The 17,594-nt window shown below is 49.4% G+C and overlaps 3 protein-coding genes across 4 annotated transcripts; 1 reads left to right on the top strand and 2 right to left on the bottom strand.

Annotated features, from left to right (window-relative positions):
- Positions 1–2,781: 2,781 nt before the first annotated feature.
- FOXO4 (forkhead box O4) lies at positions 2,782–10,176 on the top strand. 2 transcript variants are annotated; one of them, XM_081276591.1, is made up of 4 exons: positions 2,798–3,731; positions 7,268–7,969; positions 8,156–8,324; positions 8,650–10,176. In XM_081276591.1, the coding sequence occupies exons 1-4, from the start codon at positions 3,279–3,281 to the stop codon at positions 8,655–8,657; spliced, it is 1,332 nt and encodes a 443-aa protein (XP_081132717.1). In that variant the 5' UTR covers positions 2,798–3,278; the 3' UTR covers positions 8,658–10,176. The 2 variants fall into 2 exon arrangements, with proteins under 2 accessions (XP_081132716.1, XP_081132717.1); XM_081276590.1 differs by having other exon boundaries at positions 2,782–3,731; positions 7,268–8,324.
- Positions 10,177–10,650: 474 nt separating this feature from the next.
- On the bottom strand, positions 10,651–12,567 carry LOC308639642 (uncharacterized protein CXorf65 homolog; the record flags this gene model as incomplete). Its single annotated transcript, XM_081277917.1, has 6 exons — positions 10,651–10,755; positions 10,975–11,081; positions 11,592–11,660; positions 12,005–12,139; positions 12,342–12,428; positions 12,543–12,567. 6 exons carry the CDS (start codon positions 12,565–12,567, stop codon positions 10,651–10,653), a joined length of 528 nt encoding a protein of 175 aa, XP_081134043.1.
- Positions 12,568–13,135: 568 nt separating this feature from the next.
- IL2RG (interleukin 2 receptor subunit gamma) lies at positions 13,136–16,711 on the bottom strand. The gene is made up of 8 exons (XM_081277627.1): positions 16,546–16,711; positions 16,196–16,349; positions 15,792–15,976; positions 15,438–15,577; positions 14,815–14,977; positions 14,242–14,338; positions 13,934–14,003; positions 13,136–13,583 (listed from the first exon to the last, which is right to left on the bottom strand). The coding sequence occupies exons 1-8, from the start codon at positions 16,679–16,681 to the stop codon at positions 13,389–13,391; spliced, it is 1,140 nt and encodes a 379-aa protein (XP_081133753.1). The 5' UTR covers positions 16,682–16,711; the 3' UTR covers positions 13,136–13,388.
- Between the last annotated feature and the right edge of the window lie 883 nt (positions 16,712–17,594).

The raw sequence follows: 17,594 nt of genomic DNA, 5'->3' as shown, positions 1-17,594 counted from the left end.
TTTGAGCTTTGAATTGGAACTTTAAGGAGATGATGGACATGAGTTAGTGAAGAGGTGGACCTTTTCAAACAAATGCACAGAAACAATGCAAGATATAACTCAAGCTAGGACAGGTGCCTGCCCCACCCTGCCATTTCCCCATCTCAGCAACTCTCCATGATCTGACACCACACCTGTTTCAGTTTGAAGAGAGTGCCTTGTACCTTAGTGCCCACCAGGCTCTCTCATACCAGGCCCTCTCCTCTACTGAATTCACCACTTGTAAAGCACTTACAAGATGTACCACTTAGGTGATAGGTAGAGGACAAATGCAAATTGGAGTGGAACCAAGGAATGTGGAGAACTAAGATGGTTATTTTACCATAGGGAGGCTAATATCACAGTGAACGGCCAATGCGCTGAAACTGCTGAAAAGTCCTGGTTGCATGGATATCCTTCCTCACCAGACATCACAGAATATGTATCAGGAAACACTGCAAATGGTAGACAAGTCAAATTACAGTCCCTGCCCCTAGAAGCTTGTTGTCTAATAGGAAAAGCAGAACATGGCCAGGCAGAGAATACATATGATATATTTATTTAAAAGTTATTAAATGTCCAAGTGTAATATCATTTGATTCCTGATCCCTTTAATACATTCATTCCACCAACATTTCTTGTCTACTATATGACCCAGAGCTGAGGTCACAGAGATACATAAAATGTGTTTCTGCCCTCAAGGAGCTCACAGTTTATTGGGAGAAAGACAAATAAACAAAAATGGTTTGCACTATATAATATGAGCCTGCTCATGGTGCTTAGGAATACAGTAAAAGGAGAACTAACTGCACCTGAGGTGAGATAGGGAAATATGAACAGGAGTTTACAAAATAAGAGACTTGAAGAAGGGATGACTGGGCTGGGATTGTAGCTCAGTGATTGTAGCTCAGCGGTAGAGCACCTACCTTGCACTCGTGAGGTCCTGGGTTCGACCCTGGGCACCACATAAAAATAAATAAATAAAAATAAAGATATTGTATCCATCCATAACTAATAAAATATTTTTAAAAAGAAGGGATGACAAGAATGATGACATCACAGGATGCTGTAGGAAAGGTATGAAAGGGCATGGCATTTCCAGGAAATAGTAGGAAACTCTGGCTGGTTGGAATACTGTGCTCAGCAAAAGATGAGGCAAGAAAGGTGTGAAGTGACCTGAGTATGAAGAGATTTGCTAGGGAGTTTGAACTTTACCAGATAGGACTGTGGGAAATCAGAGGAAGTTTCAAGTAGAGAAATTAAATGATCACATAAAAGCAATATGATCCCAGTTCTCCTGTCTCCTAGGCCATTCTTCTATCTCCTTGAGCAAGTCACTTATCTGAGTATTAGTAGTATCTTCATCTATAAAACAAGGAGGATAGTGGTACCTACCTCATAAGATTGATGTGAGGAGTAAAGGAGCTAACATTGGCAAAGCAATTAGCACAGGGACTAACACATAATAAGCTCTCCATAAATTTTAGCTATAATTACCAGGCATGCTTTATTTTTTTGCGGGGGGGGGGGCAGGGTCACTTAACCACTGAGCCACATCCCCAGCCCTTTGTGTGAGTGTGTGTGTGTGTCTTTTATTTAGAGACATGGTCTCACTGAGTTCCTAAAGGACTCGCTAAATTGCCGAGGCTGGCTTTGAACTCGTGATCCTCCTGCTTCAGCCTCCCCAGCCGCTGGGATTACAAGTGCGCCACAGCGCTGGCCCAGGCATGCTTCTTAAAAGCATGTTGTAGTGAGGGGAAAGACTGGTGGAAGGAGGTTCAATTAAGATGATGTTGCAATTTAAATCCAGTTATAAATAAGGTTTCCAACTGGGATTTGGATTATAGCAAGTTAGGCAGATGAAAAGACAAAATCAGTCTAGCTTGGGAGACTTGGTAGACCAGGACAACCACTAACCAAATTCACAGGTTAAGGAGAGCCAGAGGATAGGGGTGTGGGTGCAGGAACAGATAAAAAGTTCCGTTTGGGACCTGTTGAATGAGAAGCGAAGCCGTTGAATATGAGAACCAGAAAAAATGTCGATATTCAAAGGCAGCTCAGGGGAACCGGTGGGAGGAAACAGAAAGACCTCACTGTCGGTGTAAACTGCGTACGGAGGTGGAGGGGGACAGGAGAGACCACCACCATCAGCTAACCATTTGTTTATGTTACATAAGTCCCCCACCCAAGTCCTCAACGTGCATACAACTTATTTTCTAGTCAGTTCTGGCTTCTTCTTTTCGGTTTTCTGCTTCTTGTAGAGATTTTCTTTCTCCTTTTGCTCCCTCTTAACTGGAGGGAAAGGTCCAGCATCTATCAACACGTTCACTTAGGCGACCCCAAATTCCAAGGAAGTGGGTAGAAAGCGAGGTGAGGAGGAAAATAATTTTTAAGAAAAGAAAGAGAGTCCGCGACGACCTCTAATAATTAAAGTTCCACCTCCCCATATCCTGCCACGCTGCTCTCCGGCCGCCTGTACCGGGCTCCTGGTCCCGAGGTAGGACGGGAGATGTAGTCCTCAGACTGACCAGGGTGGCACGACTGAAGAACTCGGTTTCCCAACTGGCTCTCCAGGCGCGTGCGCAGATGGCTGCCCCGGCGAGTGGTAAACAGAGACGTCAGGCGGGGGCTGCTGCTTGGAGCAAAACAAAAGGGAAACCCGGGGGGCGGGGGGTGGGGGGGGTTGATAGGGGAATCGGTGCAGGAATAAGGGAGGCTGGGGCCACAAGAACCTTGACCCTATTAAGAGTGGCGAGAAGGGAAGAGGCGGGGGGAGGGGGAGTCAGGGGAGGGGCAAGTGACGCGGGGGAGCGGGGCGTGGGGGAGGGCAGTGATCCGGGTGGAGGAAATTTGGGAGGAGTGTCCGGGGGGCAGCAACTTAAAAGGGGGAGGGAACTGCGGCTGAGGAGACGTTCGGTGATGGGAGCGCGATGTATGAGGGGATACTGTGTCTCAGGTTTAAAAGAGCAGGAAGCTGAGTGAGAGGTTGGAGAAAAAGTGTCTTCTCTAGGCGGAGGTTACAGGTGGTGTCTCAGCAAAGAGCTCAGAGGCTGCACGCTGTAGTCGGGAAGAGGATCGGAGAACTGTGGAAGGGACAGTTTAGGGGCTAGCGTCCTGGGGCGAGGGAGAAGTTCCTGACTTTTTGGGGACTGGCAGGAATGTGCCTCCTGACCCTCGGTGCTTCCCCCCTGGGGGGAGGCATGGTGAGGGATTGTGGCAGGCTTTACTGAACGCTGAGTCGCGGAGGTCCGACTCCACGTATGGATCCAGGGAATAAGAATTCAGCCACAGAGGCTGCTGCGATCGTAGACCTCGATCCCGACTTCGAACCCCAGAGCCGTCCCCGTTCCTGCACCTGGCCCCTTCCTAGACCAGAGCCCACTACCAAGCCCTCCGAACCGCCCGAGGTGGAGCCAGGTCTGGGAGAGAAGGTACACACGGAGGGGCACTCAGAGCCGATCCTGTTGCCCTCGCGGCTCCCAGAGCCGGCAGGGGGCCCCCAGCCGGGGATCCTGGGGGCTGTAACAGGTCCTCGGAAGGGAGGCTCCCGCCGGAATGCCTGGGGAAATCAGTCATATGCAGAACTCATCAGCCAGGCCATTGAGAGCGCCCCGGAGAAGCGACTGACACTCGCCCAGATCTATGAGTGGATGGTCCGCACGGTGCCCTACTTCAAGGACAAGGGTGACAGCAACAGTTCAGCAGGATGGAAGGTAACTATGACCCCCTTACCTCTGTCTACCTACCCCTGGGCCTCTTAGACCTCTACCTCCTACTCTGAGGCCCCTTTTACCATCCCACCCCACCCCTTTGGGAAGCCCAGAGATCCACCTTCAATCTTAAGTTAGACAAACATTTACTTAGTACATAGTATATGCCACACTCAGCTTGATGCTGGAGAATCGCAGATGAATTAAGACACTGTCCCTGCCTGGAGAAAATCAAATTCTCTACTCCCTGCTCAACACTCCCAGCACTTTGGCTTGGGCTGCCCCAAACACTTATTCCCACAGAGAAGTCTTTATCCTATGTGCAGAAGGAACTGTGTGGATTCAACCTAGCCTTTCCTCCTCCCCCACCTCCACCCCAACACCTTTTCTCCCATTCCTGTGGGATTACTTGGATTCCCTGCTTGCCTCCCAGTAACTCAATGTAGAGGTACTCTTCTGGGATTGCTGGAGGGAGTGGGTGGCAAAAGTTTAAAAGATTATATTCATGGTGAAAGGTAGCTGATCTAACACACTAAAGGGTCTGTGAGCTGCAACCTGCCTCAGTGTGCCCTACGATGCCTATAAACTGTCCTTTCTAAGGGGCTATCCAAGCTTTGGGGGGAAGTCTTTGATTTACTGTTGAGGAATATTACTCACAAAAAAGGAGATAGGGCTCTGACTTTAGAGCTGAAGGTTAGGAGTTCCCTTGGCCTTCCACGAAGAAACTATGGGGAAAGAACTCACAAGATACTCTGAAAAAAATTGTCCTGGGAAATATGGACTCTAATCACAAGGGGGGGGTTCTACCCCAACTGACATCTTGTACCTCTGTGGGTGGTGAGGTCAGCATACAACAAAGTACAGAGGGAGGAATGAGCAGAGTGTCTTCCCCTAGGTATGGAAGATTGTGAGATCAGATGTGCAGTGTGCATAGGGGCTGGACACAACAGAAGACAGGACAGCTGACTGAGACCCTTGGCACTATTTCTGGGTAGACTGCCACGCCACAGTCTCAGCTCATAAAGAGCTCCCCTCCTTGGACCCAGCCTACACAGCTGTTTTTCTTTTCCCTTAGGTTCATTTTCCAGGGTAGAAGAAATAACCATGAGTTGTTAGTTATACTGTGGGAATATATTCCTCCTTAGGATTTACACTTGCATAGGGCTTTATAGTTTACAAAATAGTTTTTAAATTTTTCATTTTAGCTGGGCACAGTGTTGAACGCCTGTAATCCCAGCAACTCCAGAGGCTGAGGCAGGAAGATTGCAAGTTCAAGGCCAGCCTTGGCAATTTAGCAAGTCCCCTGTATCAAAAACAAAGTAAAGGACTGGGATGAAGCTCAGTTGGTAGAGTGCCCCTGGGTTCAATTCCCAGTACCACAAAAATAATCATTTTATTAATCTTCACTGCAGTTCTGAGATTCCACATTCTACTTATTAGGATATTAAAGTACAAATCTACTATCAGTAGAATGAGGACTTGAACTCAGGTCTAACTGTAAATCATATTTCTCTAGGAAGCTCAGGGCTTGCTTTCATTGGAATGATTGCAAAACCAATTGAGACTTGAGTGTGGGGCTTCTGAGGCACCCACCCTGCTCCCAGGGGGAAGTTTCATGCCTGAATTGACTTCCCTGGTGACATGCCAAGGTTACTCCCACCCCACCAGGGGGCGGCACTTAACTTAGAACAAGAAAGCTTAGGTTAGGTGGCTTGGGGAGCAATTATCAGTCACCCCTCCCAACCCCCCAACACTCAAGAATTATGGGTTTCTAACCTCTCCCACTTTGGACCTCTCCCACTTGCTAGTTTCAAGGTCTAAAGAAAAGGAGATGAACAAATGGGCCTCAAAGGTGCTAAGTAGTAGGAAAAGGAATGGGCCATCTCAGTAGACTCAAAGTTAGAGAAAGAGAAAGGAGATAATCATGGTGCCAGAAGTCACTGTGGTCCTCAGGTACTAAGAGCCCAAGACTTGAAGGAGCTAGAAGCATCAGTGCAGCCAGAGTATTTGGAGTGTCATGAAGACAGGGTATCAGAGAGTCAAGTTATTTGGCTAAAGAGCCCTGAAATAAAAAAGCTGCTCAAGCATCCTTCTGCAGGCAAAGGGTCTCCTTATCTTAGAGAACCAGTCAGACACTTGAGCGGTTTCTGACTGTCCATAGCCTCAGCCTCCAGGTTGCTCCAAGCTCCAAGCACTTCTCAGGCTCCTCCAGAATTTCCAAAGAGCTCCTAGTGGGAGGTCAAATGCCCCTAAGGGTAGAGATTATGCACAAATTCCTGAGGAGTAGTGGGGGAAGGGAGGTTGGGAAGGAGGGGGGGGGAGGGACAAAACTGGCTCTAACTAGCCTGGGGCAACCAGTAAAAATAAGCTGTATGGGGGCTCAAGAAGCTGCCAATCTGGATCTTGCTCCCTGGGCTGCTGGGGGGGGGGGGGGATAGTATGTATCCCTAGCAGAACGTCACCAGTGAGGAAGAGAAAACACATGGCTTCCAATACCCATGGCACTCTAGAGCCAACAGAGCCTCAAGGAGTCTCACCACCATCACCGGAGGGCCACCTACCAATCAGGCAACAAATATTGATTTTGTACTATGAGCTTAGCGTACTGTGGGCCTGGTGCTCTAAAGAGCCACCATTGGGGGCTGTGGGACTGTCAGTGCCCTTGGCACTTACACGTGATGAGACTTATTACACAAAATCATAAGCCACACAATATAGACTGGGTAAAATTGTGTGGAACAGATTAAAAATACTGTATACGAAATTTGATAGACAAAGTCAAGCAACCACTTTTATAAAAGAGGTGGGACTTAAGCTTGGTCTTGATGAACTAGTACAATTTAGAGAGAGGAGATCCTTCTGGGAAAAAGAAGGAGGGTTAGATTGTGCCTTGTGAATGTAGTTAAAGGGTTCATGTCACCTATTGGCAGAAATAAGGTTGGGATTCAGAAAAAGGGGGGTGTCTTCCAATTCCATGGAGAGCTGGGTGACCCAAATGCCCAGTGTGGGGTGGGGGAGAATGGAGCAGCAGCTGTGCTGAAGTTCCAGTCCCTCAGCCTATTCAGAGAACTGGCCCAGGGCAAGGGTCAGTCCTGGGCTGGTATGGCCACTGTCCTGTAATCGCCATGTAAGCCTGCATTCAAGGAAAGGGTAGAACCTATGGAATGATTTTTCCTATCTGAACCTAGTTTTTGTTGGAATAGGAGTAAGGCTTCTCCATTTCCACAAGCCCCAGGCACCCACCAGAGCCTGACTTTTCCAGGATGGCACCAGACCCTCTCCAGTAGGTTGTTACTTTGTCTCTGGTGCTCCCTGTGCAGAGAAGTCTGGAGCAAAGACTGTGCTGCTTGTCCTAGGGGGAACTGTGAATGGTCTCCTTCCCCTCTCTTTCTCTGCCAGTTTTCCCCTTACATTTGACTTTCTTTTATTCTCTGGGACACCCCACCTGCTATGTCCTCACCTCCCCTTTGACTAGATTACTGGCCACCGACCTACACATACCTCATGCCTCTTTTTCCTGCTGCCTCTGCCCCCTACAGAATTCCATCCGCCACAACCTGTCCTTGCACAGCAAGTTCATCAAGGTTCACAATGAGGCCACCGGCAAGAGCTCTTGGTGGATGCTGAACCCCGAGGGAGGCAAGAGTGGCAAGGCACCCCGCCGCAGGGCTGCCTCTATGGATAGCAGCAGCAAGCTGCTCCGGGGCCGCAGCAAAGCCCCCAAGAAGAAACCATCCGTGCTGCCAGCTCCACCCGAAGGTGCCACTCCAACGAGCCCTATTGGCCACTTCTCCAAGTGGTCAGGCAGCCCTTGCTCTCGAAATCGCGAAGAAGCCGATATGTGGACCGCCTTCCGTCCACGGAGCAGTTCAAATGCTAGCACTGTCAGCACCCGCCTGTCCCCCATGAGGCCAGAGTCTGAGGTGCTGGCAGAGGAGGAGATACCAGCCTCAGTCAGCAGCTATGCAGGGGGTGTCCCTCCTACCCTAAATGAAGATCTCGAGCTGCTAGATGGGCTCAATCTCACATCTCCTCATTCCCTGCTATCTCGGAGCAGTCTCTCTGGCTTCTCTTTGCAGCATCCTGGGGTTCCTGGCCCCTTACACACCTATGGCGCCTCTCTCTTCGGCCCAGCAGAGGGGCCCATGTCAGCAGAAGGGTGCTTCTCAAGCTCCCAGTCTCTGGAGGCCCTGCTCACTTCTGATACTCCACCACCCCCAGCTGATGTCCTCATGACCCAGGTAGATCCCATTCTATCCCAGGCTCCCACACTTTTGTTGCTGGGGGGGATGCCTTCCTCCAGTAAGCTGGCCACAGGAGTTGGCTTATGCCCCAAGCCCCTAGAGGCTCCAGGCCCGAGCAGTCTGGTTCCCACCCTTCCTATGATGGCACCACCTCCAGTCATGGGAGGTGCTCCCATCCCCAAGGCTCTGGGAACTCCTGTGCTCACACCTCCTACTGAAGCTTCAAGCCAAGACAGAATGCCTCAGGATTTAGATCTTGATATGTATATGGAGAACCTGGAGTGTGACATGGATAACATCATCAGCGACCTCATGGATGGGGGTGAAGGACTGGACTTCAATTTTGAACCAGGTATGGTACCCCCTAATTACTTACTGTAGCATCTCAAAACCTATGCCCACTCCTAGATGCCCAGTTCATCCCATTATCTGAGCCAGGGAGAGAGATAGAACAAGGGGTAAATGGAGCTCCTGGAGAATTGGAGAAGATGTTGCATTGGAGGGACAGTTTCTCAATGAGACCTCCAGGCCCCTCAGTAGTACCCACAGAAGGCAGCACAGAAGGGGTGTGTTTGGAGGCGGGATTCTCAGTTCTCCTTGCTGTGAATGTGAACAGTGGGAAGTTGGCTTGCCCCAGATGAATCTCTTACCTTGTCCTCCATTTCTTCTTCCCACAGATCCCTGAGTCATGGCTGAAAGCTTTGTCCCCTGCTTCAGAGGTGGAGCTAGGCGTGTCTATATCCACTCTTTTCCCTTGAGTCCTCCCCAGGAATTTGGGACCCCTGCTTTAGAGCTAGGGCGGGGTCTGATCACACACACACACACACACACACACACAGACACACACACACACACACACACAAACACACACACAGTTGAGGAAATTAAAAAGATAAAGCTACCCGGATGGGGAATATGGGGGGAGGGGGGCTGGGAGGGGGAAAGGGAAGAGGGTTTATTCTCACTGTGCCAATTAGGGGGTAAGGCCCTTTCTCAGGAGCCATCCTCAGCTTCCCCCCATACCCACCCCTAGGCTTTGTAGCAGGGGCCAGCAATGCTGTTGGAAATGTGAAGTCACCAGTGGCCTTACCCCTGCCTTTGGGAGCAGGAATTTTTTGTAGAGAGTCTTATCTGAGCTGGGCCAGGCAAGGTTGAGCCTGGAGATTTTATGCAACGGCCCCTTGGGCCAGTGGGGTGGGGTGGGTGGGGGGAACAGGGGACCTAGAAGGGCCAAGGTCTGAGCACTGGAGTGGCTCACCAGGCCAATCACCTTTGGAAGGCTACAGATAACAGAAAGGCTTTTTATAAACTTTTAAAGAAATATAAACACAAATATAGAGATTTTTAACAGTGGCAAGGTGCTAGTGATTGGGGAGAGTGCTTTTTTTTTCTTTTTCTTTTTCTTTCTTTCTGAAGGCTTTGTCATAGTGACATGATACAAACACTACAGACAATACTACAGGAGACATGGGGAAGTTGGGGAGAAGTGGGGAGCAATAGTGAACATGGATGGATAAGAGCTCCCATTTGGACCAGGTCTAGAGAAGGATCTATGCATAAATAGGTTGGAGTTTTCCCCAGGGAAAAACCTAAACTATGTTCCCTTGTCTGTCAACTTGTGCCTGGGAGAGTGTGGTATTGGGGTACAGCCACACTCTTGTATGCCCCAATGTGGGTTTGTGCTATACTGAGGGAGAAAGAATTGAAGGCCTGGAATTAGCTTGGGGCCTCGGAGGGGGGAGAAGAGAAGGAGGGAAGGATTTAGGGTGGTAAAGTTAGGTACAGAGACCTCCCTGTTTAAGGCCCCTGACAGCTGTCCCTGCCCTTCTTCCCCTTCCCTGACTACAGGGGTTATGTGGAAGTGTGTGTGGTAGCAGGCAGGGGGGAGGGGAGGAACTGGGAAGGGGGAGCTGGGGAGCTTGGCTGAGGGTCTGGGAAATGAGCAGGGATGGGGGGAATGTGGATCAGGTTTACTAGCACCTGCCAGGGAGGCCATCTGGGGCTCCTTCTCCACCCCAGCCCCCAAAGCAGCCCCTCCCCCAGTGCCCTTTGCATTGTCCCCTCCCCCACCCCTGCTGTGGGTTCCCATCATTTCCTGTGTCAGCGCCTGGCCTACCCAGATTGTATCATGTGCTAGATTGGAGTGGGGAAGTGTGTCAAATCAATAAATGAATAAATTCAATAAATGCCTATAAACAGCTCTGGTTTCTGCTGCTTTGCTGCTCCCCTGGATAAGGGGGAGGGAGGGGGAAAGGCGAAGGGCAAGTAAGTCGAAGGGCGGCGGGAAGGACTGCCCAGAGGCAGATAGGTGGGGGTGGGGGAATTTCAGCCTGGGAGGTAGTGGAGAATGGTGGGGGAGGGACACCTAACCCCAGCAGGAGTAGGCGGGCTGCGAGATAGGCCTCCCAAGGGGAGGTAGCCTGGTTTGAGAAGACCCCACCCCCTACTCCGTCCCTCAAAGGCTCATTGTACCAGACTTCGGTCTTTCCTCACCCCCACCCATGTGCTCGCAACAGCCCTCTCCTGCCGATCCCGTCCACCCTCCCCGGGGCCTGGGGCCTACTTAAGCCTTAGTGCAGATATTGGGAGAAAGAGTCTGTCTTGAAAAAGGAACTTCACATTAAATTCCAGGAATTTCATACCCAGAATTACTGCTCTCACTTGGTCACTTTATTGAGTTAGCGATGTTTATCCCTCCTACCGAGATTGTCTGCTCTGGTCTTAAAGGGAGGGCCCCTACGAGTGGGAGGGGGCCCATCTTCTTCTGATCTTCCTGATTTGGACTGGAAAGGGAAAGTCAGTAGATAAACAAAGAGGCCCCGCAGGGGAGGTTTCTACAAACTGGGGCCAAAGGGAAGACAATAGAAGTTGGGGGTCAGGTCTTGGTCATAGGTGTAGGATTTGAAAAGGAAATCCATTCCAGGGGGCCAAGATGGAGAAAACTTCAGCGGTCTGGTGGGGAGAGGGGAGTGCTGGAGCGGGCCATGTTTGGGGAGTCTTACTGGAAGATTCACAGTGGATTCAATTGGAGCGACCTTCTTGGCTTCCAGGGTTCTAAGCATTTTCACTCGGCTCCTCTCCATGAAGTCACATTGTGTGCGCAGCGCATCTAGGAAACAGGAAAAGACAATCATGCCTCTGAGGAATAGAGACCTCATCATCCCATCTTTCAAATGGTCAGCTGGAGTAAACTGGCCTAAGATGGAAATGATGGTGTAGTGATATGGAGATATACAGAGAAGATGGCAGAGACATGGGGGGAGGAGGAAGTGACATATCCACCTGGTTTAAATTTCCTAAAGTGGACCTAGACCCTGTCCCCACCCCCTTTTTTGAGGTACTAGGGGATTGAATTCAGGGACTTATGCATGCTAGGCAAGCACTGAGCTACATCCCCAGCCCTTTTTATTTTGAGACAGGGACTCACTAAGTTGCCCAGGCTGCTATGGAACTGAGTAGCTTGGAATATAGATGTGCATCACCACACCTGGCCTTGCCCCTTTTTCCTAGGCTCCTATGAACTCACTTTCCATCATACACTAGTCCCACCCTATATTCTCCATCACACAGCTATGTACAGTATTCCCCACATTCTTCCCTCCCCCATCACACTTCTTACCAAGTAGCTCAGGTTCTGGATTCTTCAGAATGGGCACAAAAGCTCTGTAGGCATTCTCAAGTTTGGTTCCTGTAAACATAGCCTTCTGCTATATCCCTAGCCCTTGTCACCCAGTTTCCACCCCTCTGAAGCCCAAGCTTTTAGGACTCTAACACTAAACACTACCTTGAGTTGGTGTCCTTATTTTCTCCCCTTAGGTATGGACCTAAGGGAAAGTTATGGACTCTAGGCTGAGGTGGGGAGACATAGTATTTGTGAACATAACCTATTGTCATAGAGGCAGTGCCTTTTCTTAGGCTAAACTAGATATCGTCAATTGAGGTCTGATTGAAGGTGCCCTACTTTAAGGACAAGATTCATGATCCATCTTGAAGGTCTTGCTCTATCTCTGGGTAATATTCCCAAGCCTCTACCTGGTGCCCCACGCTCCACCTTACAAACATAATAGGTGTCCCGAGCTGTAAGGAATTTGCTGGCATATTCTCCAGGGGTCTTCATCAGGAAAAGCAACTTCATTGTCCCCGATTCATCACACAAATCGATGGTGTCTGGAGGGAGGCCACAGAGTAATTGGGACAGCTAAGGACAGAAGGCAGAAGCAAAAGGGGCCAGTGATCCTACACAGAATGAGTTGGAGGAAGCTGTAGGGATATGAGGAAACCCCTTCTTATCAGAATGAGGATTTAGGGGCTACAGATACTCCTACTGCTTCTGACCCTTGGCCCTTAGTCCCCTCCCAAATCTCCTCACCTGTTTTACGCAACCCCACTTTACTGCGAGTGTAATGTAGCAACGGGAAAACAGAGCAATTGGTATTGACCAGAAACTGCTGATTATCTGAGAAGAAATGGGATGGGGCATGCGGGCTCTTCTTTAGTTATGCAATCTCTGTGATCTCCACTGCTTTCAACCCTACCCACGCCCTACCCACAGCTTTGTGTGACCCCTCACCTCCATGTTTGATGAAGATGAACATGCTTTCAAGGTCATCTCACTCTTCAGAGAATACCCTGATGAGTCATGCAGAACGAGAGTGTTCTAGAGGCCCTGGGGGGCCAAGTGGGCCCATAGGGTTGGGGGACCAGAGGGACAGATGGACCTCATAGGCTGAGGAGGCCCAGGCTGGGCAGACTCTGGAGAGAGAACTATTGGCAGAAGTCAGTATCCCCACGGGTGGGGCCTGAGGCTGTAGTTGAGGGATTATGAGGTCAGAAACAGAAGGTACAGTAGGTGTGAAGAGAGAACTTAGGTGGGTCTATAAAAGATTTGTGGGGAATGGGAGCAACATGACAAATCTAACTCTAAACTGGACTCTGGAATGAGTGCCAAAACTAAATGGAGAAAAATAAGTGTTCAGAACAGCACTCCTTTTTAGTAAATTTGTAGCACTACCACTTGCCCAACTTGACTCAACTATTCCTTTTTCCTAATCCGGCACCATGCCTCCCACATTCCTTGTATCCCATGTTTCCCCTGCTCCCCACCCCCACGACAGACTTCTTGATGATTGTCAACAGAAACTTTATTTCTCATTGATTCAGAAACAATAGAAGGGTAGGTGGAAAAGGGGAGGGAATGGACAAAGGGATGGAGAGAGGGAGAAAGTGTCCTATAAAAAGGAAGGGCCAGATTGGGGGAGATAAGAAACACTTACATAATAAGGGGGCAATTCAAAAGTAGGGGATACTGAGTGAAGGGACAGTTAAGTTACATGAGGAACAGAATTCAAAATTAGCCACAGGAAGTGGTAGTGAACATTGTTAGTATCATTTGAGGCTACAGGACCTTGGGGTTCTGTCAGGGCATTGGGGCTTCAGGCTTCAGGGTATAACATGGGGGTGCCCAATAAGGGCTATGCTGGCTGGCTGGGGAGCCCCCAGGTCCCTCTCCTAAGGCCCCTCCTTTTGGGGGAATCTCACTGACGAGGCAGAGTCGTTCACTGTAATCTGGCTGCAGACTCTCAGCCAGTCCCTTAGACACACCACTCCAGGCCTAGAGACAAATATTTCCAGGTCAGAGGTCAGTTAGGGTCAGGAAGCAAAAGACCCAGGCTCTGTGCCAAAAGGAGCTCTCATGATGTCTGAAATCACTATGATTTAAAGAAGGGGCACCCAGACTCCTGAGCCCCCAATACCACTGTTTCCATCTGTCTCGCACACACCATAATCTATTCTTCAGTGTGTCTCTCTCTGTTTAGCCCATCCCCCATTTGGTCGGCCACATCCTGACAGTTAGTGCAGGTTCCCCTCCCCCTTCACTCTGTCCAACCCCCCCACCACCCATCTTGCTGGCAGGCAGTTGGCAGTTGACAGACTATAGTATGTTTATGACAGCATTCTCACCGAGAAGTTCCCGTGGTACTCAGTGACCAGATCCTCTAGGTTCTTAAGGGTGGGGATTCGAGGCATTGTCCTGAGTGGGGGAGCAAGCCAGAATAAGAACGCATAGGTTAAATCTCTTTCATTACCCTTTTCCCAGTTGTCCTATATGGATGGAAGGGATTTCATGTTTTCTGTGCCTGTAGCTTCCTCCCATCACCAGGCCCTCTTGGGTGATCTCTCATTCCTTACTATCCTGTTCTGTACTCCTGAAGACCCTGAAATAACCTTTTCTACTACTCCCAGTTATCCGCATCTTCCTGAAATCTCACCGTTCCAGCCAGCAATACACACAGAGGAGGCTAATAATCAACCCCATGGAGCCAATGGGGATAAGCACAGCCTCCAATGCAAACGACGAAGGATTCCCTAAGAAAAAAGGAAAGGAAAATGGACCTTACATTTGTGGCACCTCGATGATGTGGGTGCCAGGCACTGTGCTAAACACACTCCCTGAACTTAATCTCACAACAGCCCCTAAGAGGGAGAAACAATCGCTATCTGTATTTTACAGATGAGGAAACAGAATCAAAGGGGTCAGTCTGGTTCCAAGGCCATCTTCACCATGCAGGCTCTCTGGAATGCTGTAGGGAAATCCTACACATTCCATGTCCCCCTTGAGCACCCTTTGGCCTCCTTCTCAATCCACTCCCCTACTCTGGTGATACATTGACCCAACCCTACACAGAAAAAAAAAACTTGCTTCCTAGGGGTTGAGGTTGAACAGTGAGGGGAGGAGGGGCATCAAGTTTGGGGGCTTAGGAATAAGAAGCATAAGACAGTCGTGCTAGAAAGACTAGGGTGCCAGGCTCATGTATTGAGGTCATGTATTGGGCCCATTTTACCCTTTGAAGTATTGCTCCCCCAGTGGATTGGATGGCTCCATTCACTCCATTGCTGAGCACTTCCACAGAGTGGGTTAAAGCGGCTTCGAACCCGGAATGTGTACAGTTTCTGCCCATCCACACTAGGCAGGGAGAAGCTGTTTCTGTGATATACTGGTTGTTCCTTGGAAAGAAAGAGAGTGAGGGAAAGGTGAAGTGAGAATCAAAATAAAGTTCTACCTACAATCCAGTGTCATCTTCTGGTTCTTCCAAGTTCTGGTTCTTCCCCGTTCTAAAGAAACCCTGTTCTGGTTCTTCCCAATTCTACTTCTTTCCTCCTCTCTTGACTATTCAAGCTCCTTTGCTTCCTTTACTGACCTAAATCTAATGCCTCCCCTCCAGATCCCCTGAATGGCTTCCTTTTGTTTACTTGTCTATCCAGTATCAGGAAGCCTACAGGTAGTAGAACCTAAATGAAAACTCACTGGTGATGATAGGGAAAGCAGTCCAAGGGGGTGGTAGGCAGAGAAGCTGGGAGGCAAAGAACAGGAGCTTGATATTAGGGGCTCCTATTTGGCTGATTGAATCCTTAATCCCATACTTGCTTGACCTTAGCTGTTGCATTCATGTCCCCAGTCACTCACAGTCCAGCTGCGATCCCGGTTACTTCGGTACTGCACCAAATGCTCCAAACAGTGGTTCAAGTAGCTGCTGTTCCAGTTCAATTCTAGCTGGGATTCACTCAGGTTCTGAAGTGTTAGATTCTCTGGAGCCCAGGGGATCACTGGAGATATGTGTGTATGTGTGGTCATTCCCCTGGCCTAGACAAGTCAGGATCTTGAAGATAGTACCCCTTATCCCTCCTCCTAGCCCTATCCCTATTCCCTCCGTATCTCTTCCTTCCTGCCCATGTACAACAATGGGGGAAAGAACACCACTCCACATACTCCAATGTCCAATAGTACTCATGGCCCCTTGACCACTTCTTTCCAAATTACCCAGATTCTGTAGTTTTAGCTTCCACTCAGTCTGCCTCTTGGGTTCCCTGGGGTCCTGAAGCTGGACAACAAATGTTTGATAGAGATAGATCTCCTCTTTTTGAAACCAACAGCCTGAAGTGATCTCTTCTGAGAATATATAGTGACCACACTCCTGGACTTTATTATTATCAGAGTTCTTGTACCTAGAGAAAGGTTGGAAGGAAGAGGAATGGTGGGGCAAATCTAGGTGCTGCAGTTAACTACAGCCTAGCCTCGCCTAGTCTGAACTGACTTAAATTCCATGAGAAAATAGTGGGCTGTCTGGGAGACTGGCTACCCTCTTTCTAGGTCCCCATGCAGTCCTTCTCATCCAACCCGCCTCCTCTTTCTCCCCTGTTAAACCCCCTCTTCCCTTCTCATACCAATAGTGCAGAGTCAGGTTAGTAGGCCAGGGCTCAGAGCTGCTGTTCCAAGTGCAATTCATGTACTCGACATTAAACACAAAGCACTGAATCTCTGGTAAGGGCAGGGAGGTAACATTAAGGGACCTGGGGTTCACAGAGGCCAGGAAGAGATCTAGGTGGGGGAGAAAAGGGAGTAGGGGAGGGAAAGAGAAGAAATGATAGTTAGAAGAAGGAGTAGTGTGAGGTGGAGTACCCTTCCCTTGCCCTCCCCACTCCACTCTTCAATGCTGCCCACATTGTTGTAAAAGCCACTGGTCAGGTTCCAGATTTCTGTATGGCCCCTTCCCATAACCCCCTTCTCCACCAACCTCCTCTAGTCCCAGATTTCCCACCAGCTGTGGTGTCTTCATTCCCACTGGGTGTGAGAACCGGGTTCAGCCCCACCCCCAGCAGAAGCAGCTGCAGGAATAAGAAGGATCTGAGTGGCAATGATGGCTTCAACATGGTGCTTGCTCTTCGTTTCCCGGGTGTAGTCTGTGTCGGGAACCTGGGCCCTTCACCCGCTCTACCCCTCCCCACCCACACATTTCCTTCTATCATGGCTTCCGGTGGAAAGAACCTTAGAAACCAGGGCTTTTCAGAGGGTGTGGCAAATGTGTTCAGTGACAAGCTAAGTCTTCTGGGAAGTCAGGTGCTGCTATAAAAGGTGGTGACTAAGGCTGGGTGTCACAGACTCAGTATTCTCAGATCATCTAGATCCTGGGAAGGATCTGTTCACCCCACTGCCACTGTTCCCAGCCACCTTTCTTCTAATTTTCTTTTATAGTGGAGGGTCTGAACCACCCCCCACCATCATATGCTACAGTCCTTCCTTGGTTTAGTTGCCCCTAAATCTCTATCAAAGCTCTACTGTCTTGTGAGGATGGAAAATACTGTCTTGGCTCCCGCGGGCACATATATAGCTGTCTTTCCTCTGACCTAATCTGAACCAGAATACCCACCCTTAGCTGCTGCCTGAGCTGGGTCCCTGTGGAGACTGGTGAGCAGGTCTGACTTTAGAAATAGAGAATCAACAACACTAGCTTCAGACTCCTCATCTTCCTCCAAATCTGCTTCTCTTCCTGTCTTCCCTCTGAGTTAACAATACCATCACCCTCTCAGTCACCCAGACTTAAAACCTCAGGATCCTCTTCAACTCCCCCCACCCGACCCTGAGAATCCAATCAGCCCTGCTTCTGTGGTGTTTCTCCCAGCAGTTTCCTCCTTTCCATTACCACAGCCACTGTGCTAAATCAGCCTTTCATTACCTCTAGTCATGATTATTACTGGAACCCACTAGCTGGTCTTCCTTTCTAAAGGCTCTCTGCTTTCTAATCCATTCTCCATTCTGTGGCCAGATTTACCTTCCTCACAAACA

Source organism: Spermophilus citellus (assembly GCF_964194105.1).
Source record: "Spermophilus citellus genome assembly, chromosome: X".
NCBI lineage: Eukaryota > Metazoa > Chordata > Mammalia > Rodentia > Sciuridae > Spermophilus > Spermophilus citellus.
This window is presented reverse-complemented; position numbering and strand designations above follow the sequence as displayed.

Bases quoted from the DNA above. Each gene is read 5' to 3' on its own strand.
- IL2RG (XM_081277627.1), bottom strand. From the start codon at position 16,681: ATGTTGAAGCCATCATTGCCACTCAGATCCTTCTTATTCCTGCAGCTG. The intron at 14,978-15,437 runs GTGAGTGACTGG...TTTCTTTCCAAG, and splicing joins ACCGGGATCGCAGCTGGACT to GAACAACCAGTATATCACAG. The intron at 14,339-14,814 runs GTAAAATGGGCC...CTTTTTTCTTAG, and splicing joins GGGGAGCAATACTTCAAAGG to GGAATCCTTCGTCGTTTGCA.
- FOXO4 (XM_081276590.1), top strand. From the start codon at position 3,279: ATGGATCCAGGGAATAAGAATTCAGCCACAGAGGCTGCTGCGATCGTA. The intron at 3,732-7,267 runs GTAACTATGACC...TGCCCCCTACAG, and splicing joins ACAGTTCAGCAGGATGGAAG to AATTCCATCCGCCACAACCT.